The sequence below is a fragment of the Andrena cerasifolii genome, chromosome 12 (assembly GCF_050908995.1).
Source record: "Andrena cerasifolii isolate SP2316 chromosome 12, iyAndCera1_principal, whole genome shotgun sequence".
NCBI lineage: Eukaryota > Metazoa > Arthropoda > Insecta > Hymenoptera > Andrenidae > Andrena > Andrena cerasifolii.
The window spans coordinates 7,680,435-7,704,022 of record NC_135129.1 but is presented as its reverse complement, the minus strand read 5'-3'; the positions used below and the strand labels follow the sequence as shown (position 1 = coordinate 7,704,022).

Genomic DNA, 23,588 nt, shown 5'->3' with positions numbered 1-23,588 from the left:
ATTCTTTACGAATATACCTTACTGTCTAATTAATCTCTTAAGCCGGGAATCCACGGGAAAGCTAAGCTATGCTATGCTACGTTTTAAAAAAATTAGCTTCAATACATTCTTACGGAACCGTTTCCACCAAAAGCTAAGCTAAAATATAGCATCGCATAGCAAAGCTTAGCTTGGCTTCTCGGTGCATTCCCGGCTTTGGGCTCGCAGCTCGAAAGAAATCAACGTTCCTAACACTAGCAACAGATCGTCGAAACGCGTCAATATTCCAATACAAGAAATCTCTTTCACAAGCCATTAACAATGTTAACTACGTACAATTACTAATCTCAATTTCACAAATCGAGTATCTATGACTAATCCAGTAAAACTCAGCAAATAGTACTTGGTTCGATTTCAACAGAACATACACCATTGTAAGAACTAAGAGAGCGCGTTTGAAATGCAGATGTCGCGTCAGTAGCCGGAAAGCTTCCCGAAATGAATCAAGTTACAGCACTATTCATTTCCAAACTATTTCCATCCCCGTTTCTTACAGTGCCGTCCTGCATAAAGGATCAAATAATAAATTCAGCAAATCTCGCCTACCCCCAATCCCCGCGAAATATGCCGCAAAAAAGTGGCGAACTTGATTCGTGGTGTATTTTCGAGCGACGCCGTAGCCATGATTGTTTAGTTTTGGGGGGATGAAAAGCGAACGCGAGCGAGGGATTTGAATGAAACGCGTGTGCGGCCACCACGTACCGATTTATCGCTGTGACCGACCGGTGTGCCTGTTAATTAAGGGATATGGTAAGCGGTATCATCATTTAGGAGCGGGTTCGAGTGCCTATCCCCGGCGGAATAGTTTTCGCGGGAACTTTCAGGTGTTGCGATTGTTGTTGGGTGCCGCCGCCGATGCCGCGGCGCAGCATTGCACTTTCAAACTTTCGATCGATTCGCACCCAATGCAGACCGTGAAGCAGAATGGGCATCGGGTATGGCCTTTGCCGCAACCACCGTCCGATACCCCCGATGATCGATCAGATCGCGCGTACGAACCACTGACCCGTGCTCGCCGAAAACAGTAGAAAACGTAACCGGGCATATCCACGCCGCATATAAATCGATATATACCGTTCGGCTCTGTACGTGCGCGCGCGCGCGCGCCCCTGTGTGTGTGCGCGGTAGGCCTGTGTGACGCTTGAACGCGGGTACGTATATACAGGCACTACAAGGAACCCGTGGATCAGGAACGCCCCTTTTTACGATACGATCGAATTTCTTTCCCGCGCAATTTCTAAGACACCACGAATCGGCTAATAATCGAGAACTCTGAGTCACCGTATATTCTCGCTCTACGCGGGAACAAATTTTTCCATTGTTTTCGCGCCGATCCCTTTCGTTCTTTCAGCTTTATCATGCCCCTTTAACAAGAATTTGAATTTCGAACGATCTGGCGTCCCTTTTTTTTTTCGCTCGACCCAGTTTCTTGGGGATTTGAAATGAATTATGGGTTGCTGCGCGGAGTATGTGCTTTAATGCAGATTGTTAACGATTCCGAATACTTTGTTTATTTCAGCGTATTTGTATTTGGAATTTGTAGCTAGCTGGAGTAGGGTGTCTTAATTGATTTAGAGACGTTGGGAACGTCGGGAGTGCTTGCTTTTTAAAGGGTGGAAGTTTTTTGGGCTCCAAAATGTTCGCTAAAGATAGAGTACTACTAAATCAGTTATCGCACTCGCTAGTGGAGGAATATTTTTAGTCGTAGACTGTTATGCTCTTATGTAAAACATATGTATAAGACGGAGGGGAATGGATTTATAAACTTCGCTATGATATGAATAAAATTCTTTCCCCTGAATATGTTTAACGGCGTCCTTGAATTTAAGTCGCTTTAACGCAGGCATTCTCGCGAAATCTGATATCCCCTCTCGTTCGTTACTCGCTGGAAAGATATGAAGTATATGTAAGCATATATGAGTCCCTATGGCGTAGCAATAATACTTTACGATTTCTATACTGTTTCAGGCCGTTTAAACATTTCCCTGAAATGTGGTTACGAAGCGAACATGTTAGTAGAAGACTGCGCGGCCGCTTAGGTATAAGCAGCTTATCCAGATCCAAAATATCCAATCATCGAGTCCAAGTCAGCGGTTTACGAAAGCTTCCGTCTATCAGTAACAATAGTCATCGCATTAATACGCCAAACAAATGCGGCAGACTAACGCGATGGAGGCGTAGGTGCACGCACTTTTTGAAAGAAGTAAGCATGGGCATTTAGCTTTTTATAAGAATCATCTCTGTTACACGCTATTCGCTTTCTCTTATTACCATCCAAGACATTGATGTTCGACTATGATATCTCAAGATGTATCATTGCCTGTTAGCTTATTAAATAATGATCTTTCCAGGTCATTTATTAAACTTCACTATTCGTTAAAAAGAAATATTTTCCTAACTAATCGGCGATTAATGGTTAACGAGCGACTGACTAACTCGCAAAGGATGTCGTGCAATTAGATTTCTTAGAACTACAATCGAAGCCATTTGGTTGACGTAAAGACTCCGGTTCGGTTTTGCTAAAAAAGATTATTATCTTCGTAGGCTTGTAAAGAGAATGTTTTGCATTTCGCGAAGTCTGTGCCTATTAAACGTGAGAGGGGGCCTCGTAGAAGAAAATGCATAAAGCGGTCGATGGTCACTTCAACTCCGTTACACCAATCGTCCGCAAAAGATGCGATCACTGTAAGTTACTCCGAATCAGCTGCCCCCTCGATTATCAATGATTTATAATCGCAATTTCTTTCAGCCATTGAAATGCACAACGGCGACTAAAGTTTCCGAAGAGTCGAAAGAGAACTGGAATACTACCATTTTGTCCTTATACTCATCCATATTAAATACAGATTCGTGTTGTTCCTCCATATCCACCGTGAACGACTACAAACCTTCCATTCCGAGCGTATCATCACTGACAAATCTAATGCCTCCAGCGTCCGTAGGATCACATTCAGATCTCTCGTACGTCTTGAACAATGAAGAAACTAAGAATAATGGTAAATGAATTTACAGGCGTTACACTGGTTCCCAGGTTTTAACGTGTACTAAGAAAGATTCTCTGTCTCATAGATACTGGCTCGCTCTACTACTCTACTCACTGTATGCAAACAGAAACGTCAGACGAATGCTACAGCTTAATACATTCTACATCCATGTATGGGACTCGCCCTTACCCATCGGAGAAGTATTTTCCAAATGGGAAATACGCTCTTAGCAACAACAATGAGAACAATAGCAATTTATCGAAAAATCAGTATCCCCTTGACAGCCATTCGTCCAAGTACGAGTCAGGTTTCGCTAATGCAAAGTATAGCGCCCCAGCCATGTACAGCATAAATCACCATCATTCGTCCGACACAAACGGGAACGTTACCGAGAAGTACAACTCCGAGGATATTGAGAGCGATTACCAGGATGTCGAGTATATGGAAGTTGGCAGCGAAGAAATAGTAGAGAGCTGTGACGTAGAAAATATGGTCACCCATGTTCAGGAAGACTGGGAGCCGTTTGACCCTTACGTCTTCATCAAACACTTGCCACCTCTGACGCCAGCGATGAGGGCCAGATGTCCTGCTCTTCCACTCAAGACGCGCAGCAGCCCAGAGTTTAGTTTAGTATTAGATTTGGTACGTCCACCTTAAGCTGCGATAATCAAAATCTACACGGTGAGATTGGATATAAGACGATGATTCTGTTACGCAGGATGAAACATTAGTGCACTGCAGCCTGCAAGAGCTCTCGGACGCGGCATTCCGTTTCCCAGTTGTCTTTCAAGATGTAACGTACACAGTGTTCGTCAGAACGCGACCGTATTTCCGGGAATTTTTAGAGCACGTCTCGTCGCTGTACGAAGTCATACTTTTCACCGCGAGCAAACGAGTTTACGCGAACAAGTTAATGAACCTGTTAGATCCGACGAGGAAATTGATTAAATACCGTCTGTTCAGAGAGCACTGTGTCTGCGTTAATGGGAACTATATCAAGGATCTGTCTATACTGGGCAGAGATTTATCTAAAACTGTTATTATTGATAATAGTCCGCAGGCATTTGGATATCAGGTAAACGAGCGATTGAGAAATTTAAAGAACGATTTCAGGTTCTAACGAAATTGTTCCGTTTCAGTTGGAGAATGGTATACCTATAGAAAGCTGGTTCGCCGATCGTTCAGATAACGAATTAATGAAATTGTTACCCTTCTTAGAAAACTTAGTCACTTGGGTGAGTACTTGCGTTCATATTTAATCGTTTGAAGGAGCAATTGGTGATTGAATAAATGTATTCGACTTTGCAGGGCGGAGACGTTAGGCCACGCATTAGAGAACAATTCCGGCTCTTTAGTTTTTTACCACCAGATTAATTTAGATAGCAAGCACAAAATTAATATGGAAATACCAGCCTACATAGGTACATATGTTTATGTGTAACTTAATGATATTAAGTAGGTAAATGTAAGATATTGATACAAAGCGTGCAATAACACACGCCAAATGAATTCTGTAATTTGCAATGGTATCTTATTGATAAGTACGTCCGATGGAAAGAATGTTAAAGCGAGTAAAATCGAAAGCACGGTTACTTTTTCAAAAGTTTAAATTATTCCTTAGCTACGACTCGTACGGAGTTTCTAGTGAAGTTGATGTAGCAATGAAATACAATGGATTTTCTACTGTATTATATTCTTGATTGCATTCGTTTTCGAGTGTCTACAAACGTTCGCAAGTAACACTTATCGCGGTCGCAAGATTAGTAACGTAAATGCATTTGGAAGCACAATGTTGATGTACCGAAATTGCGTTCACACGAAATATCGCAATATAATAGATATTAGAATTTATATTTATCAAACTTTGGGCAGGTACCAATCAATTAAACGTAAGTGATAAAGCTATAAATTACATACAGACCAATCAAGATATAATACTAACTGCTAGATCTCGCGCGTTATAAGAGTACGCTCTATTCGTACAATGTCCATTCCAACTATCAAAAAATTGACCCACGTTGTTGGATTGCTCTAGCAGTTAAAGTCGCAATAGATATCTCGGGCGTCTCTTAATTTGCACATACTTCACGGAAGTTAAATAAAAATGAATTTAGAATATATGATCGCGCGTGGTATTAAATTGAGAGGTGCCTGAATGAATCCATTAAACCAGTCGCTGTTCATTATTCCAGCACTTCTGTTTCTCAGAAATCTCATTATTTTAGTTTCTACGTAAGCGTACGAAGTACTAAAGAACAATCAAATATCGCACACGCATAAAGCAAGTCTCCTTTCTCATGCGAAACTTCTAAGTTGCTTGAACTCGGTTTTTAAACGGATGATAGTATCTGTTACACGCAGAAATTTGTAAAGCACCCAATTTATCTACTCACGAGAATAACTTAAGAAACGTAACAAAACACGCTCGCGAGATGATATTTATTTCGATAGCTAACGAAAGACGATCGAGTCCATCAGATAGAAACTAGGGCTGGGACTATTCGAATAATTTAATAGTCGAATATTTTACAAGCATTCGAATGCTACGAATAAACTTCGAATATTTGAGTATTCGAATGTTATTATTCGAATGTTTTGACCCACTTCAACATATCCGATCAGCTTGAAACTTTGCACACACACATAGTTCCGATGACAATACAATATTTTCACACTTTCATTTTTAGTCACATGAGGGAATTCTTTCAAAATTATTGATCCCTTTTTAGTACATTTTAATAAAAGCTTGATTTAAAAAAAAATTTACTATAAAGTATTTCATGCTTTTTAGTGAAAATATTGTATCGCCATCGGAACTATGTATGTGTGCAAAGTTTCGAGTCGATCGGATATGTTGAAGTGGGTCAAAATTAACTTACAAGATTTTTACAAGCTTGTAAAAAAATGAACCTAAAGGACTTGATTTATAATTCATACCATACTATTCGAACAGTATTTGGATACTTGGATATTCGAATTATATTCGCCAAATAATTGAGCAACAGAAATATTCGAATACCGAGAAATTCGACAAATAGTCCCAGCCCTAATAGAAACAGAACTATACTCGTAGGATAGACGTAGGTGAAACGAGGGAGATAGATAACGTGCAAACTTCCAATTATAACGCAAGAGCAACTTCCGTTCTTACACGTTTTTACTACTGCACATAGCGCGTACGTAGCAGAGCGAAATGATAGCTGCATAACAGAAAGCCGATAAGACAGAGATATAAGAATATTGTTCATATTCATTGTATTTATTCATACTTTAATTCTATCATACTTTCACAAACCGATTGCGCACAAGTAGCTCAGCATTTTGTTAGACGAGTATCCTTAATCCAACAGTCGTCTGTAGGTTTTATTCTACGGGCAATGATGAATTTCCTTTTTATTATTGTACGAGTACCTCTAAGATGGTACACAGTCTTTGATTCGAGCATAGTCATCGTAGAGGAATGTGATCTCAGCCTGATTATCTTCGATCAGTGTATTAAAGCTACAGATATTAAAGAACTTTAGTTGAGCACTACAAGTATAAATCAGTATAGATTGCAGATTACTTGACCGCATACATACGCATATTCGTAAGTCTATCGTTACGAATAGAATATGTACGTAAATCTGTGCGAGCGTGCGTGTAACAACTGTATCATTACACCTAAATAATGTTATAGAATTCCGTATAGCACATAGTCGGGGATTTACAACAGAGCGAGGCATCCGTGCGAAGTAATTTAGCGGGAAATAGCGCGAGGCACGTTGAGTCTTGTAGTTTTTATTATACTTCAAAGATCGTTCTGTACGTTTTACACCAGGGGTTTACAGATGTGTAAGGTGGATTCTATTATCGGCAGTCGTAAAAGCGCCCGAGGCCTGCGTCGGATATTTCTTTTATTGACGTTACTTTAAAGTACCAATCGAGCTGATCGTTTCAGTGTTATCGCCGCGGCCTCTGCGCCCGGCTCTTCTTCTCCCGCGATGGTTCCTTCTCTTTGCTTTAACGAGTAACAGATCACAAGTCGCTTACACTTCTGTTTAGACATGATAGAGTTACGTTTCCGTGTACGTTGTAATAGTAATACATTTTGGACATAATATTTGTTATCGAAAGATATTATTAAAACGTATAATAAAAGTAGAGAGACTGTATAAGAAAAATACATGCTTGTTATGTACGAAACGAGTGGTTCTGTATTATCCATTATTTTATTCGCCTCGTCGAACAATTAGAGGAACAATTTCTACAGTTACAAGATAGACACTGTTTATTTAATAACATTCCTGCACATTGGAGTATCGAATTACAAGCACCAACAATTTCGAGACCAATCGGAAGCAATTCTTACAAATCTGTCGTGTACACAAATGTTTGACGGTACGGCTGGTTAATCGAGATGTAATTGTAATCGTAACCGGTGTTTATCGTAACTAAACGCTGGAGACAAGAAGTATGTAACAGGCATAGTACGATAATTGTGAAGGCTAATTACAGTGGAAAGTTAATACGGAATACTTATTTTCAAATTCAGCTTTCTTACGACACAAACTCATTTCAATATTATCTCCGTAACTTACGCTTAACATTAATTGAATATTATTGTATAAGGTATCGTCGCGTTATTTGCAATACAATTCCTACGAATATATTATACTGATATGGACTATCGAGAATCTATATAAAATCTGACTAGAGAGCAGTGAAATTTCATTACACAACGGTCAAGGAATTCTGTATCGAACAGATGTGCGTTAAAACTCGCGCATCATTGACGATGCACAACATTTTCCAAACGGTTAAATATAAATCGAAAGATTGTAAGAGAGTTCCATGTAACTAGCAAAGAATCCCAGATAAAACATAAAATAGATAAATAGAGGAGTGATTTACAATAGAAAAAGGAGCGAATATATTAGTATTAGTTACGTTAAATATATACACAAGGTCTATAATTGAGAAATTACTTATTGTCGATTAACGCCACGTAAGCATGCTTAATTATTGTACATGATTCTTCAGTATGATTCAGTTAAGTCAGAAATAAATGCTGATAACAGGTACGTTGAAAATAATCCTTGAAAAAACGTACAACATCAATCATTTAGCAATCGTTCTCCAGTTACTGTCGAGAGATCTTTCTGTAAAACGTCTAACTTAAAGGTACCTTTGATTGGTTATGCATTCTTGCCGTTATCCAAGAACATACGCTTGGAAATCTCCAAAGTCGTGTTACTTAATTCTCGCCTCCAACATTCTGTTACTCTACTTCACCCCTATCGCTTGAGGGGAAAAAATGCTGAAAAACGTCACGTGCAGTATTATATATTTAAAACAATACACTCAACTAATATAGCTTCTATAGATAACAATTATAACAAGTTAACTATCAATACTTTCTTAGTTTCTATACAATTTACTATGTCTCCGTACTCGAACTTCAGATACATCGAACAGATCATTCATTATCGCAGCATTTCTCGTCATATATGTATATATATATTTCTGCAAATATATGGAATACATTATATACGCATACAATGTGTATATCGTGTATACTCATATATCGTACACCGTAAAGGTCTAAACACACATATCAGTTCCGTTTCAGTACCGGTATGTGTGCGCAGACCTTAATGGTTGCGTTGAATTATTTAAAATAGAGGGCTGCTTTTCCAAATGCGATTTATGAGATTTATTGAATGCTGCAGACTTTCGGCCTCACGTTTTCACTGTCAGCGATGTTGCGCGCGTAGCACAGGAACTTAATATCAGTGCACTCCGTATACCTGAGCTCGATGTATCTGCGGTTCGAGTATAATTCCATCTAGTCTTCTGAACGCGTGAAATACCTAGTCTCAATGCGCTTGCAGAGATTCACGAGCAGCGGATAGCTTTGGACGATGTTTGCCAGTTTGTTGCCAGGTAGAGATGTGGTAATTATTATGAAAATGTGTCCAAAGACTAAGGCATCCAATTCATTGGGTGTCCTGAATATAAATAAAATTATCCGTTAAGAATCGATTGGGCGAGCAAATGAGTAGTGTTAGAACGTAAGAGCAGACGTCTATGTATTTCATTCGTATGTACAAATTTGTAGATTAAATGAGAACAAAAATTCAGCGAATACTATAACAGGCAGAATTCAAAGGAGTCTTCTGAAAGCGGAGGTAGCGATTCGATCGACTCGGAAGCGTTCCACAGGGTGTCTTTGGAAGGGGATTCAATGACTACGAAATCTTCGTTGGAATCGGTCAAAGTGCGATTGAAATAATTCAATTTAACTTTCGACGCATGCTCCATAAGCCTGGGAAATTGCTTGACAGTTTTGGTAATGTCTTGCACGCCGGGAAGGAGATTAGACTGGAGGAGGGTATATATATGACCGTAGACCAGAGCATCTACTTCGTTGGGCCTTTTTAATTGGAAGAAATAAGACGGCAATAATTAAAATATAGTTTATACGTCACGTAAATATTAATTTCGATACGAGAGATTTATCTATAGTTTCATTTCAGTTCCATTAAGGGGGAACACCATCGTGACGGCTGGAAAAGTAAGCCATATTTAAGAATTTTTTTTTTTAATAATTTACAGTTTTCATAGAAAATTTTTATTACCTACCTTTATTACGCTGTCTTAAGAGACTATACAAAAAAAATAAATAGAAAAACATCCATAAGTTTTAATATATTAATTACTTTTCTAGACCCCCCCAACGTGAGCTGGTCAAATGTGTAACTATGGAACAGCAGGTCTGAAATCAAATTTCATTTTTGTCTTATAAACTATATGTAGTTTCCGTTGTACGTATCGATTTCTTAAACAAATTATTTTTGTAAAAATGGTGCGCTTTAGAAGAAAAGCTTCGAAAATCCGCGAATAAGATGGACAGTTTTTCAAGCGTATTTCAAAAAATTTCTTTTCAATCAAAGAATCCTTACGTACAATGGAAACTACACTCATACAGTTTATAAAAAAAAAATGAAATTTGATTTCGGACCTGCTGTTCCACAGTTACACATTCAACCAGCTCGCATTGGGGGGTCTAGAAGATTAATTAATATATTAAAATTTGTGGATGTTTTTCTATTTATTTTTTCTTGTACAGTGTCTTAAGACAGCGTACTAAAGGTAGGTAATAAAAATTTTCAATGAAAACTGTAAATTATTCCTGAAAAAAATCCTTAAAAATTGCTTACTTCTCCGGCCATCACAGTGGTGCTCCCCCTTAAAGAGAAGTAAGCCAGCTTATACTTACGTTTCCCCGGAGAAATAATCATTACCCTCCAACCTCTCTGATAACGCAGAGCAGCAAGTTCTAACTTCGGCGCACACATCCTCCAGAGTTTTGCTATACCAGCCGAGTATGTTGAGCTTCTTCACGACCTCTTTCCTTTTTTGCCAGTTCAAGAAATGATTCAACGGCCAGGGATACACGCTCCCGTGCCTCGGTTTGGTGACTTCGTTCAATGTCGCTTCGTCGACCCAACAAATATACAATTCAGCATTCACGAATATGTTTTCCACCAACGACATGTAAGCTCTCATGTCAGCTTTACAAGTCGAAGGCAGGTCGTTCGACAAGCTTATGCCTTTGTTTCCTACGAACGACACGATATTGTCGAACTCGGAGATCAGGAATGCCCCACATTTAATGAACGGCACTCGATTGGACGGAGACATGTATTCGGCGTTGGCCCTCAGCTTTACTTGGAAGTCTATGCCGCACATTTTGAGGAAAGCCTTCACAGCCAAGCAATTTGCACTGTCCGGGAGCAATATCTGTTCGACCTCGTATGGTTGAAATAAGGTGAGTGTCTGAGGCCATGGTTCCTGAGCTGCACGAGAAAAGAAAGTTGTCAACGGTGTTTATAGAGAAAGATGCCATCGAGCGGCCGTGCGCACAGAATCTCGTAGGGAAAAGTTATTAAGATTTGTCGAGCAACACGGGGAAATGGATTTTATTAATAAACATTCTCTGTACGGATCATTGTAGACGAAGATATTGTGGAAAGAGACGAATGTTATCGTAGTTGTTACGGAATTAATGAAGGTTAACTTTTATGTGAGCTGGAAACGTGACACAAAATATTCTTCGAAATGGAATTTAGAATTACCTTCCAATTCTAGAGTTAAAGAATCTCCTAACAGAGGAGTAGGCATCTTGTTCGATTAAACGTGATGCTGACGACGATTTAAAGTTTCACTTCTTTCCGCCGCCTCGAGTCTCGTCAAACCATAAAATAGGGGACAGTCGGAGGCAGAATATTTCCACTGCGCTTTTTTCTGGGAGTAAACATTGATAGATAATAGCAAAGCGTTGGCAAAATACTACATTACTGCGTGAATAATTCTATTAAGAAAACAAGCTCGGAAGAATTTGGTTTAACGGTATTTTCACGATTTTATATCCTCAATTGACGATCGCTATCAACCGCGATAAGAAATTTAAAGGACGCTCGTTTCATCTATTTTTAGCTTATCCAAGCAGTGAAGGATTTTCTTTAACATTTTCGAATCATTTCGAAAATTATTTACCAAGTAAGTCGATCGATTTTAATGACAAAAGCTGAGTTTCCGAAATAACATCTACCGCGGATGTATTTTGCAAATATTCCTTTAAAAACAAATTTTAAAATATAGCGAAGAACGCGACTAAAAGTGTCTTGAAATATTTACCAATAATATATTAGGGAGAAAGTATTGCGATAGGTAAGATTTTATTATTCATTGATCTATTGTTACAAGTTAATTATCCCGTGATCTTCATAAATCTACAAACAGTTTGAATGCGTCTAGAATTCCCGCGCCGGAAGCGAATCGTCGCGGTCTGCGCGAGGGTAAGTGCGCGGTAAACAGTAGTTTCTGTTCCTTTCAAACACGCCAAGATGTCGAAGAGAGGTAGGTTGTTTTTGCTGATCGAACGGAATCCGAAGAAATCCGTCCAAGAGCGCATTATCGATTCGAAATAAGTCACGCGAACGATAGCAGAATGCTCGCGGCACGCAATGCCAGAAATAATTGTTTCTTAATAACGGTGAAAATCGGAAGAATCGATGATGGTCTCCGGGATGGGTATCGGGTTGGACGTGTTCATCTGTGGCAATTAACGTGACGTTGTTGTTTAAGGACGAGGAGGTTCAGCCGGAGCGAAGTTTAGGATATCACTGGGTTTGCCAGTTGGTGCCGTGATCAATTGTGCCGATAATACTGGTAAGTACTTGAAACAAGTAGCATAAAAATAGTGCATAACCTCAAAGCTGTTAGTGTTATGGCGGCGAGCAACACATGGCTGATTGTCATTTACTGTTGTAAAATGCAGAGTTTATAGACGAATGAAGGCTAATTCTGACACGTCGAGTAATTTAGTCGAGTGCCGAGAAATTTAGTAATTTACCGTTGTTTTACTAAATTACAGGCCGTGTCTGAATCAGCCTTAACAGAATTATTCGATATGAAGTATTTAATGGGTGAGCCACGCGAGCCTACTTTAAACCGAGCGTACTACAATTCTGTTACAGGTGCGAAAAACTTATATGTCATCGCAGTTCAAGGTATTAAAGGCAGATTGAATCGCCTACCAGCCGCAGGATCTGGTGATATGATTGTCGCTACCGTCAAGAAGGGAAAGCCTGAACTAAGGAAAAAGGGTAATACGTTTTCTTAAACAGTATAAAAGTCTGTAATTCGATTTGGTACTTCTATGAATTCCCATGTTTCTGAGCACTTCTCAGTGCATTTGTTTTTATTATATACGAGGCTACGTAGAGTAGCAGAGATTTCTTGCGGAAGTTATTGGATTAATTACTGAGTTATAGGGTTATTAATTCAGTTATCGGGAATAGAGTTTCCCCGATTTGGAATATATATTTTTAAAGTCCTCATAGGAACTAAGAAATCCTGAAAATTATATCTGCAATGGACCTATTTTACTCATGTTATCAATAACATTCAATATAGCCACGCGGCGTATGCGAAAAATGGCAAAATCCTCTTATTTAAGAATAATTGGCTAAAACCTGGTGTCTGTTTTTTTGTAGTGCTGAATCCGAATATAACGTTATTGTTTGTGTAAAAAAATTCCTAAGGTAGTTCTCTTAATAAAAAATCGCTTTTTTGGAGATAATTAAAAAAGGAATGGTCGGAGAATTTTTTAAATATTTTTTTCGGATTACTCATACCAATTTACTTCAAAATCCATTTTAACCTTTTTTTAACTCCCAGGAACTACACCTGGGCCCGTAGGGCAAGATACCAATTCTTAACTAGTTTAGGTTAGGTTGTAAAACAGTCTGTGACTGAACCTCGCCTTTGCGTTTCTCTGTTTTCTTTCTTTCTTTTCTTACTTATATACTTGTGTTGCGCAATAAAGACGCTTAATAATAATAATATTTATAAAATTTATAAAAATAATTGGTACGAGTAATCCGAAAAAAATATTTAAAAAATTCTCCGGCCTTTCCTTTTTTAGTTATCTCCAAAAAAGCGATTTTTTTATTAAGAGAACTACCTTAGGAATTTTCTTTTACACAAACAATAACGTCGTATTCGGATTCAGCATCACAAAAAAAAACAGATGCCAGGTTTTAGCCAATTATTCTTAAATAAGAGGATTTTGCCGTTTTTCGCATACATCTTGACGCTATATTGAACGTTACTGATAACATGAGTAAAATAGTCTACTTGTGAGAAGCAGAGTAGTATGATTTGCATTGAAATCCTCCGGTAAAGATTATTCTATCCATTGGATGGCGTATAAGCTGGCAGTTAATTGTTGGGTTGGTCCGTTCTGACCAATGATTTTATTCTGCTGTGGTCTGAAACTTTTATTTTCTTGACGAAGTGATGCTAATAAAAAGTTGACACAGTATGGGTCCAAGTGGACCCTGTATCCTCCAGGTGGGGGTTTTGTAAATGGTTTAGTGTTTACAGGTGTTCGTAAGCACTTGAGAAAGGTTGGAATCCTGTAGTAGAACTGTTTTCCCTTTTCTTTTTCTTACACAGTTATGCCTGCGGTGGTAATACGACAACGAAAACCATTTAGAAGGAAGGACGGGGTATTTATATACTTTGAGGACAATGCAGGGGTTATAGTGAATAATAAAGGTGAAATGAAAGGATCAGCTATTACAGGACCTGTTGCGAAAGAGTGTGCAGACTTATGGCCGAGGATCGCATCTAACGCTAGCAGTATTGCTTAAAACATACTGTATAAATTTATTGTCCTTAACAAAATAAATTTGAGCATTCGCTCGACACTTTCTTCTACGTTCTATATTTCGAGCTTAGTTTTGCGATGGGATCGTAGATTACAGTAAGTATGCGAAAGTTTGTTTTTTTTTTTATTTCGATTCCGAGGAGACATGGAAATACGTCGTACGTGCATTATTGACTGAAGTGGTTCGGTAAGAGAGATAAGTGTTTATAGATATAAGTTTATATTTCAAGATTCAAATACAAAAGCTCATTAATTCTACGAAATAGATCATTTGTGAATCTTCCGCGATGTACAAGTTTCTGAAAAGGAGGTTATGTTCGTGAATACAAATTGTTTATTTATTTGTTCATTTACAATCTGAGGAACTAGATCCCTTCTCGAGGCTCTAAAAAAAATATTACGCAACAACTTTTAACAACAAAATTGTTAATTTAACGGCCTAAAAACAAAAATGCTTGATGCGCGTAGTTCGAAGAAGCAAACTATAATTCGACCGATTTACTGTAGACTGGTACTGGCGTGTTTTAACGCCTATTTTTTCAAATCGTTCTTTTGCTTTTGTAGCAATAAACAAACACTTTTCTCGCTACTTATTCTTGCAGAATGACCGATAGCAAATCGAAAAAGATGCTTGGGGCTTCAGTTTGCAAATGAAGTAATAGATTAATGAGTTATTTCTATTCACGTAGCGTGACTTTGGAGTTTAATTAAATTCTCTGTGTCAAAATTAAAAATTGCAGTTTTTCCTAGATGAATTTGTGTAGTCTGAGTATTGAATTTCAAAATATAGACTCATGCCTCTTTGCATTGCGATTGTGGTCTCAATTTGATTTATAATTAATTAGTCATTAACAGTTTTGAGAGATGGTTAGAACAAATAAGTTCTAACATAATTATCTAGTATTTCATAATTCAATCTTAAAACATGATCCCTCACCCATATTCCTATATCATATTTATATCGTCTCTCTTTATAATTAACAGTTTATTAGCAGTTCCCCGCCACAGTTGCAAGTGATATCGTTTCCAATAAATTCCCATTTTCAATAATCGATTTTTAATTTTGCAACATCAATTTATCTAACTTTTCTAATTGGTTCTTAAAATATAGACTCTTGACTACTATCCTACATAATATTTACGATTATCTTATTAATAATCAATTACTTATTGCAATATTTGCACAGGACTACGCTAAAGAGTACACTCAAATGACTCGAAGAACATCAAACGTAACGGTTCTCAGAACTTAAATAATAGCATTACAATAAAACTCGTACGCATCGCTGAAAATTCGGAAGTGTCAAAGAAGCTACGTACAAATAATAACAATGATAGTTTTCCATTTTCAATGAATATATATTTAAATATCGAATAACAAGTGATTTGGCTTCGTGCCTGGACATTAAACACATGGCGCGCGTGCATAAGAGATCAGCTGTTCGCCGCAGTGGCGCCAGCTGGTGGATGACGCTTCGTGCCTCGCTCGAGAGAAAGGAGGGAGCTTCATTCTCGCGTTTTACGTGATTCTATCGTTGACAAACCTCGTATTACAATCCACGGGGGCTCCGTTACGATGACATTCGCGATTAAACGAAAAATGGTGCTAATAACTCGTATTCGTGACGCTCGTGCCGTTGAGTAACAAGACCAGGGATCTTTGGAACTGTCTCTTTCTGTCAGGTGAGGTTAGAATCCGCGAGACAAAAAGCCTTCCACGAATCGTGTGTAATCGTGATCGCCACGAATCAGATCGAACCCCTTTGAATAAAATCGTTGCGTCTCTTGGCGAAATATCGTTTGAACACTAAAACACAATATTTCTTTAAGCTACAGTTCTCACGAAGCTTGGGGGATTGAAAATGTATATACAATTCATATATTCTTCTTTTTACTTTCACTCGAAATAGAATGTTTTTCTTTGTTGATAGTGCGCTTTGATATTCAAAAGGGGATTATTTTTGGATGTATTTCTAAAGTGTTCGATTGTGAATTAAATTCTCATGGATCTCCCGTATCTTCTTTTGTTTCAGATAGGATTAAGGCTTTGTTATACATGACGACGACGAACTTCCGGAGGAATCGATCTTCTGTTTAATTGGTGAGTTTCATTGAGACCTCAGATTGTTTTGTAGCTGATAGAGTTTGCGATTAGCAAGTGTAGCTTTAGGTTTCGTAGCACTACTAGTTTATATTACACTGTCGTTGAAGTAGTACGCAAAGCTAGTCTATACGCGTAACGATACACTAACCTAAAAATCTCCGATCAAATAATAGAATTTTGAATAATGAATGGGGAGAGAGAGGGATAATTAAATCAGTAATTCTCTTTCAACGCACATTTCTTAATTTACGATTTTAAAACCAGGAAGCTTTAGGGAAACTCGTTAAGTATCTGAATTATTTAAAAACATCACAGTATATTTCTTAAAAATCAATCAACCAATAAACACGTTCAATACAACTGCATGTAATTACATTTTCCGAGCTTACCAAAAAAACTTAACCATAATTCAATTTACTTATCATTAATTCAATATCCATTTATACTTCGACATAAATCCTCATTTCTGAAAACATAACCCCTCCCCATAACCAATCTATAAACAATCGACCAACAGCAGGTTGGCGGGAAACTATCTGCTCACATAATTTAAATACGAAAACAAAAAAGCGCGGTTAAAAATCGAGGCATACTTGTATTTCATATATTCAATTATATTACTATTATTAATGACTTTATTCTATAAAATACAATACGAAATAGTAGGATTCTATAACGAGTAACATAACAGTGGAAACTGGAGCGCGACAGCGAGGTTCAGCGTGCAGCTGTTATTAAACCTAACCTTAATTACCAATTCATTGGCGGCAGAAGAATGGGGCGTCGGGTTCGCAGGTGGAAACATATCGAGGGGGGGTCGAATTGGTCGCCGCATGTAAACGTAGCGAGTGTCGATGAGTTCGATCGTCGATTACCGATGAAACTATCGTTCGCGACAATAGTAGCCGTTTCACTGCCTTGCGTGCCACCGAAAGTGTAATTTCTGCACCGTTTTCATCAAATGACTCTCGTCTCGAGTGATCGCATGGGAGTCCGCGCCTGGGTCAGTTCAGACCCGTGTTCAACTATCCTTCTATACGGATTTTAAACGACGTTCTTTCTCGGGCAGTATTAGAGAAGTTTAGTTTCCGATTTCTCAAGTTCTCCCTACTATTTAGTACACTCGGTGACTCCAGTCGAAAAAGACCCGGCAGAAGGTTAAGCAACATGACCTCATGGCTGCCCGATCCCAGGATGTGGATGATGTTCGACTCGGACTCGAATTGGGTAAATAAGTCACAAACTTACCTTGAAATGAATAATGTATTTGGATCGATATACATATCGGCGTTATTGGATGCCGTGACGGTTGCCCGTAGAAATTGAAATAGCGATTGTGCGATCGCCATTGTGTTTTTAGGTTGGCGCATAAATTGTCGTTTCGCGTGCGGGCGTTTTGAATGAAAATATCCTTCGCTTTTTAACTATTTTATTTACTTCATTCTTTCCGGTTCTCCATTTATAAGTTAGCAGTTCTTATTGTATCCTCGCCATAAAGAAATGAATTTTTACGATATCCTCGATTTACAATTTCATATGTACCAATTCAAAGAAAATGGTCACAGTGGGTGCGACGTTATCGACCGTGAGGAAACTTGGATTTAAATTTTCGCGCGTTTTATGTGCTTTATGCTTCTATGACGTTTCAAATGTTTCCTTTATCAGAAGTGCCTCTGTTTGTTTGATGACTTATGGAGAAATTTTGCGACGATGGAGTGTAGGGGAATTTATTTCATAGAGATGGGATATTAGTTTGGTAGTGAAGTATTATTTTTGGAATTCTGATGAATAGTGGGACTTTAAATTATTACAATGGATGCGAGCTTTATTAGATTCTATTTTCTACGAGTGATTGTGATGATAATATAAATAATAATGCCGCTTGAAAGTTTGTATCGTCTCGATTGTTGCACGGGCCCAGAATGTATCAGATTCGGTGAGGAATTTCGAAATAGCGTCCCATTGACAAGGATTAATATTCCGTGGCGGCATAGCGAGATATGGCGCGCCGGGTCTATTTGGAGAATGAACATTCTAATTTTGCGATCGGTCGATTCACAAAACCGCGAGGAATGCGAAAATGCAACGGTGACTTGGCACCGGACGCCGTAGTAACGTGCAGGCTCGATTCATCTGCTGTTATCTGGAAAGGCGGGCTGGCCTACTTGTTTATATTTATGTATTTGAAACCGCGGCCGAACGTGCGATGCGATTCGTCGTGACCGAGTTTCGCGTCGAATTCTGTCGCGGCCGTGTAATTCTCTTACTTCTCTTATTTCTGCGACTCTGCTGTTCGCGCGGTCTCGTATCCGGCAAAAGTTTAATATTAGAGATGCGGCTTTTCCTAGAAAACGAACCTAGGCTTTGAATGAAATAGAAACGCAGTATCTGCGGTATGCAAGTATCGGGTAGTATTGAATATTGAGTACCAAGTACTCATCACTTCGTATTGAATATTGAGTACCAAGTACTCATCGCTTCACATTGAATATTGAGTACCAAGTACTCATCACTTCGTATTGAATATCGAGTACCGAGTACTCATCGCTTCACATTGAATATTGAGTACCAAGTACTCATCACTTTGCATTGAATATTAAGTACCAAGTACTCACCTTCATATACTGAATATTGAGTATCGAATACTTATCACTTCGCATTGAATATTGAGTACCAAGTACTCATAGCTTCACATTGAATATTGAGTACAAAGTACTCATCGCTTCGCATTGAATATTGAGTACCAAGTACTCATCCCTTCGCGTTGAATATTGAGTACCAAGTACTCATCACTTTGCATTGAATATTAAGTATCAAGTACTCACCTTCATATACTAAATATTGAGTATCGAATACTCATCACTTCGCATTGAATATTAAGTACCAAGTACTCATCGCTTCACATTGAATATTGAGTACCAAGTACCATCATCGTGTATTAACCTTTAGAGGGCCGGGACTTTTTCATTGAAATTGTAAATTTTATTTACTTAAAATTTATGTATATATACCACCAAAATGGCCGGCAAAGTATCCAAATTCTTAGGTGGCCACTATAATGGCCAGCCCGGCCCTCTAAAGTTCAAGTATTAAGTAGCTACTTGATAATATTGAGTAGCGAACACTGGGTGTCGAATAGTGAGCACTCAGGCCTAAGTACCGAATATAGAGTACCCTGCACGAAGTACCAAATATCGAGTACTGAGTACTTTATACTGAGTCCTAGATACCGAATGTTGAGTGCAGAATAAAAATTTTTATATTTATTTTTTTTTTCTGTAAAAATAGTCACATTCTTCTGGATTAGCTAGGCGTAATGAGCTGTAACACATTTCATGACCCCAGAGTTCACCGTTCGAAAGTTTTTAGGCGACAGACAAACATAAACACTTTCTGCTTTATATATTAAGATTGTCGACGAATATAAAGCACACCCTTCCCCAATCAGCTTCAGTAAATCGAATCACGTTGAAACAGCTGTCGTCCACGAATTCTATCCGCTCATCAATACAGTAAAGCATCGGGATTCCCTATAATCCATAAAGCACGATGACGTTGCTCTCTCTATATGTACCCCACGCTCTCTCGCCGGACAAGGTTACCGTTAAAGAATGATTCAAAACATACGAGGACACGTCTACGCAGACCTTAACCCTCGCCCAACCGGTGGGTCACTGCTGACTCATCAGTCCCGTTAAGTGCAGCGGAGAGGAGGAAACTTATATTTTGTCGATACCTCCCACTCTTATCGATATAACATAATTATCCCTTATTGTAAAATATTATCGAATATAATTTTATAAATAATAGTTATTTACTGAACTCTTAACTTCCAAATCATTTCTTTTCTGTTTTAAGTTAACTCCGCACGTTAACGCTTTAAATCCGTTAAAAAAGTTCAGTATTAACAGTTATTTCCTATTCGATTAATAACAGTTCTGAAGGATCATATATTTTTTAATAGACGCTTTAAGGTAAAATATAAAGGTCAGAATTATTCTTTTAATCAGCATTATTTAAGGAATTGAAGGCAGAATAAATATAGAAGAGAAAGCAAATTGTGACTTTTATATAATTATCTTATATTACTAATAATAAGAGAAAAATTGAACAGAACCTACGTACCCCATAATGGGAAATCTGCTTGCGACGATAATAACTTTTTCAAAGCAGAATAAATGATCCCGTGTAACTGCAACTTTTTTCTACTCCCGAGAGAGCAAAAGTTCCTTATTAACGCGAAACTGTATACAATAGAAGTTTCACTGAACACAGTTCATTCTAGAACTGTTTTCTTGGAACAGAAAATGTAACAGCCAAGCAATGCCTGTTACTTCGTAACTAATTGAAAACCTCAACAGGTTCGTTCGATGTTCAATAAAAACTAGTTTCAAAGCGCGTACAATGAATATTCCGATATGGGTCGAAAGCGACCCACCACCTGGCGGGGCGATAGGATCGCCCGTCCACGTGGACCGCCTACGCGCGTCAGGTATGTCGTCGCGGCGGTCAATTGTTCCGTGGCGTCAGTGCGCGAAGGATGTTGGCTCGATCAACGTGCACCATTGTCACCCGCCTAGTTCCTCTCCGCATCCAGTCTCCTCTTGCTGTTCTTCCGCCCCACTTTGATCATCGCGAAGACGATCATCCCTAGTCTTCCCGCCAGCCTCTTCCAATCTCGCTACCGTATGTTTACAACGCCCCTATCGATCTCTTCCCCTCGCTACCCTCTTGTCTCGCCGGTGCTAATAAATCCTCGAGCACACCGCGGCTAATTCAGTGCGCGTTCCGCTGTCGATCGCGGATGATTCGAGGTGCAGGTGGTGACACTTGGAGTGCTTGCGAGTGACCGTCACGTGGGGCGGTGCATACATCTACGGTTGGGGTGTTTAAATGAACACAGTTTTATTGCTCTCAAGCTTCAAGCTTTAATTTTCAAAATTGAATTTTTAACTTTCAAGCTTTAATCATCAAATTTCAAGTTTTTAGTTTCAAGCTTCAAATTTTAATTTTTAAATTTCAAGTTCTGAGTTTGAAGTTTAAATTTTCAAATTTCAAGTAATAAGTTTCAAGTTTAAATTTTCAAATTTTAAGTTCTAAGTTTCAAGTTTCAAATTTCAAGTTTCAAGTTTAAATTTTCAAATTTCAAGTTTTAAGTTTCAAGTTTAAATTTAAAAATTTCAAATTTTAAGTTTCAAATTTCGAGTTATAAGTTTCAAGATTAAATTTCAAATTTCAAATTCTAAGTTTCAAGTTTAAAATTTAAAATTTCAAGTTATGTTTCAAATTTGAATTTAAAATTTTCAAGTTTAAAATTAAAATTTCTAAGCTTCAAGCTTAAAATTTAAAATTTCAAGTTATAAGTTTCAAGCTTAAAATTTAAAATTTCAAGTTTTAAGTTTCAAGTTTAAATTTTCAAGTTTTACATTTCAAGCTTCAAGTTTTACGTTTCAAGCTTCAAGTTTTAAGTTTCATGTTTTAACTTTTAAGCTTCAAGTTTTAACTTTTAACTTTCAAGTAGTCGGAGAAACAGTTTGGAATAATCGGACGGAGATATTGGTGAATATTTCCGAGAGAATTCAGCATTCGCGACTGATGGATTCGGAAACGGTATTGTCGGGACCAGATAGATCGTTCCTTGCGAACAAAATGTTTCACGATTTCTGGTCACAAGGCGGGCCAAAAACTTGCCGTGCGCTCGTATATTTATAGGGAACTGATTCATCGTTTTCGGTTTGCATTTGTAAGTAGACGCATACTGGCGTTCCTAGCCATCGGACATAATTGCATTCAGTTCTGTCCGAGCGTACCCTTCGACCGACGTTCCGCAACGGCGAGGTTGGTTTTACATACGCCGAGTCCCGATGATAATCGAATTTCGAAGTCGTGGAACGTTAAGTGCGGATAATTGCCCTTGGGACTCGGTTCTCGTTATTAAAAGACGATTGACAAGTTCGGTACCTATTCACGCGGAGGATGTGACCGATCGCCTTGGCTCGATTTGTAATTCATCCAGGGGACCGTGGGCACGTAGGCAGATGCGAATGTCACGTCGCATTTGGCAGAAAAAGTTTTCCCTTGCATTAACTGAAATACACAATATATGAATGGCGCAGATTGATACCGAAGTAGTAAAACTGCAATTGTACTACTGGACGCAAGAAGGGCCCCAGTGCCAAAATTCAATTTCGAGAAAAGTGTCTCTAAACATTACGAAGTTCGATATGCTTTATACATAGTAAAATTGTTGTAAAACTATCTATAATATTTAAAAACTTATCTATAATATTTAACAATTTGATATACCCCCTTTATAGTAGCATTATTAGAATCGCAATTATTTAATAAATTCATCAGTGAAATTAATTCTAATTATAGCCCTCTGAGGCCCTTCTTGCGTAAAATGTAGAATACAGAAAAAATGTTGTTTTCACATTATTCTTTACTCTTTATTTAAATAAGAAATACGTGTTTTTTATTTTTCCCCGCTTTCATATTTGGGGGGTGAAAACTGCGTTCAAAGTTAGGGTTGAAAAATCATTTTCGTGGAATATCTCGAGAACTATTAGACATAGGGAAATAGCGTCAATGGACGAATTTTGTGTCTTTAAATGCGAAATATGCCTGACTCGCCAGATTTTCAAAAATCCACAAAAATGATTTTTCAACCCTAACTTTGAGCGCAGTTTTCACCCGCCAAATATAAAAACGGGGAAAAATAAAAAACACGTATTTCTTATTTTTCGGTCCTCTGTAACATATCCAAAAATCAAAAAGATCGTAGGCGGGCACCTAGAATACTCTCCTTGTCAGTAAGACCTCGCTGTGACAGTAGAAACCGAGATAAGCTTAAGTTGGAATCAGCGATACATTCTAGAACTGTTTACCTTTTATCAGCCACTCGAGCAAGGAGTGGCATAATCACTCGATAATTGCAAACCACCCGATAACAGCTCGATTATCGGCGAAACGCAACCTCGCGTCACCGTGCAGTTTCCTTTAGCTCCGCGAAGATATTCCAGCGAAAGTTCGCGGTTTATGGTGCTCTCGCATCAGCTGACCCATTCATTCCCTCTGCGCGGCTTCGCCCTCGTTAAACAAACTCTGCCTCGTCACGCCCCGATAAAGGCGCAAAACTGCCGATGATCCGTATCTCCCCATTAATTTCAAGAGGCCTATTAGCTGGATGTGTTCGAAAGAGGTCATCGGTTCGCGATAAAATTTCGCTGCCGAGCATCCG

At 38.4% G+C, this 23,588-nt stretch overlaps 4 protein-coding genes and 1 long non-coding RNA gene across 11 annotated transcripts in view; 3 read left to right on the top strand and 2 right to left on the bottom strand.

Moving 5' to 3' along the window:
* The first annotated feature begins 176 nt into the window (after positions 1-176).
* LOC143375311 (uncharacterized) lies at positions 177-5,109 on the top strand. Of its 3 annotated transcripts, none has more exons than XM_076824295.1 (8): positions 177-1,190; positions 2,008-2,242; positions 2,584-2,724; positions 2,789-3,035; positions 3,109-3,665; positions 3,742-4,098; positions 4,163-4,258; positions 4,332-5,109. In XM_076824295.1, exons 2-8 carry the CDS (start codon positions 2,030-2,032, stop codon positions 4,395-4,397), a joined length of 1,677 nt encoding a protein of 558 aa, XP_076680410.1. In that variant the 5' UTR covers positions 177-1,190; positions 2,008-2,029; the 3' UTR covers positions 4,398-5,109. The 3 variants fall into 3 exon arrangements, with proteins under 3 accessions (XP_076680410.1, XP_076680409.1, XP_076680407.1); XM_076824294.1 differs by having other exon boundaries at positions 179-789; XM_076824292.1 differs by lacking the exon at positions 177-1,190 and adding an exon at positions 1,198-1,505.
* Positions 4,906-6,215, bottom strand: LOC143375314 (uncharacterized). The gene is made up of 2 exons (XR_013086874.1): positions 6,086-6,215; positions 4,906-5,514 (listed from the first exon to the last, which is right to left on the bottom strand). It is a non-coding gene; the product is annotated as an uncharacterized LOC143375314 (long non-coding RNA).
* A 215-nt stretch (positions 6,216-6,430) lies between these two features.
* Positions 6,431-11,506, bottom strand: LOC143375312 (metaxin-2). 3 transcript variants are annotated; one of them, XR_013086873.1, is made up of 5 exons: positions 11,144-11,502; positions 10,285-10,864; positions 8,876-9,013; positions 8,191-8,322; positions 6,431-8,100 (listed from the first exon to the last, which is right to left on the bottom strand). XR_013086873.1 is itself a non-coding variant. In XM_076824297.1 (4 exons), the coding sequence occupies exons 1-4, from the start codon at positions 11,187-11,189 to the stop codon at positions 8,289-8,291; spliced, it is 798 nt and encodes a 265-aa protein (XP_076680412.1). In that variant the 5' UTR covers positions 11,190-11,502; the 3' UTR covers positions 6,431-8,288. The 3 variants fall into 3 exon arrangements, 2 of the variants coding, with proteins under 2 accessions (XP_076680412.1, XP_076680411.1); XM_076824297.1 differs by having other exon boundaries at positions 6,431-8,322; XM_076824296.1 differs by lacking the exons at positions 6,431-8,100; positions 8,191-8,322; positions 8,876-9,013 and adding an exon at positions 9,078-9,438 and having other exon boundaries at positions 11,144-11,506.
* Positions 11,507-11,856: 350 nt separating this feature from the next.
* Positions 11,857-14,294, top strand: Rpl23 (ribosomal protein L23). The gene is made up of 4 exons (XM_076824298.1): positions 11,857-11,927; positions 12,156-12,239; positions 12,548-12,676; positions 14,031-14,294. The coding sequence occupies exons 1-4, from the start codon at positions 11,915-11,917 to the stop codon at positions 14,225-14,227; spliced, it is 423 nt and encodes a 140-aa protein (XP_076680413.1). The 5' UTR covers positions 11,857-11,914; the 3' UTR covers positions 14,228-14,294.
* A 1,433-nt stretch (positions 14,295-15,727) lies between these two features.
* Arms (Ankyrin repeat-rich membrane spanning) overlaps positions 15,728-23,588 on the top strand; it is a 42,794-nt gene continuing 34,933 nt past the window's right edge. Inside the window, exons 1-3 of one of the 3 annotated variants that reach the window (XM_076824283.1) lie at positions 15,728-15,927; positions 16,278-16,345; positions 17,467-17,575. In XM_076824283.1, the coding sequence (XP_076680398.1) occupies positions 17,516-17,575 (60 nt within the window). In that variant the 5' untranslated portion in view covers positions 15,728-15,927; positions 16,278-16,345; positions 17,467-17,515. Of the gene's footprint in view, positions 15,928-16,277; positions 16,346-17,226; positions 17,576-23,588 lie in introns of those variants that run through there. The other 2 variants (XM_076824286.1, XM_076824282.1) reach the window with 2 other exon arrangements.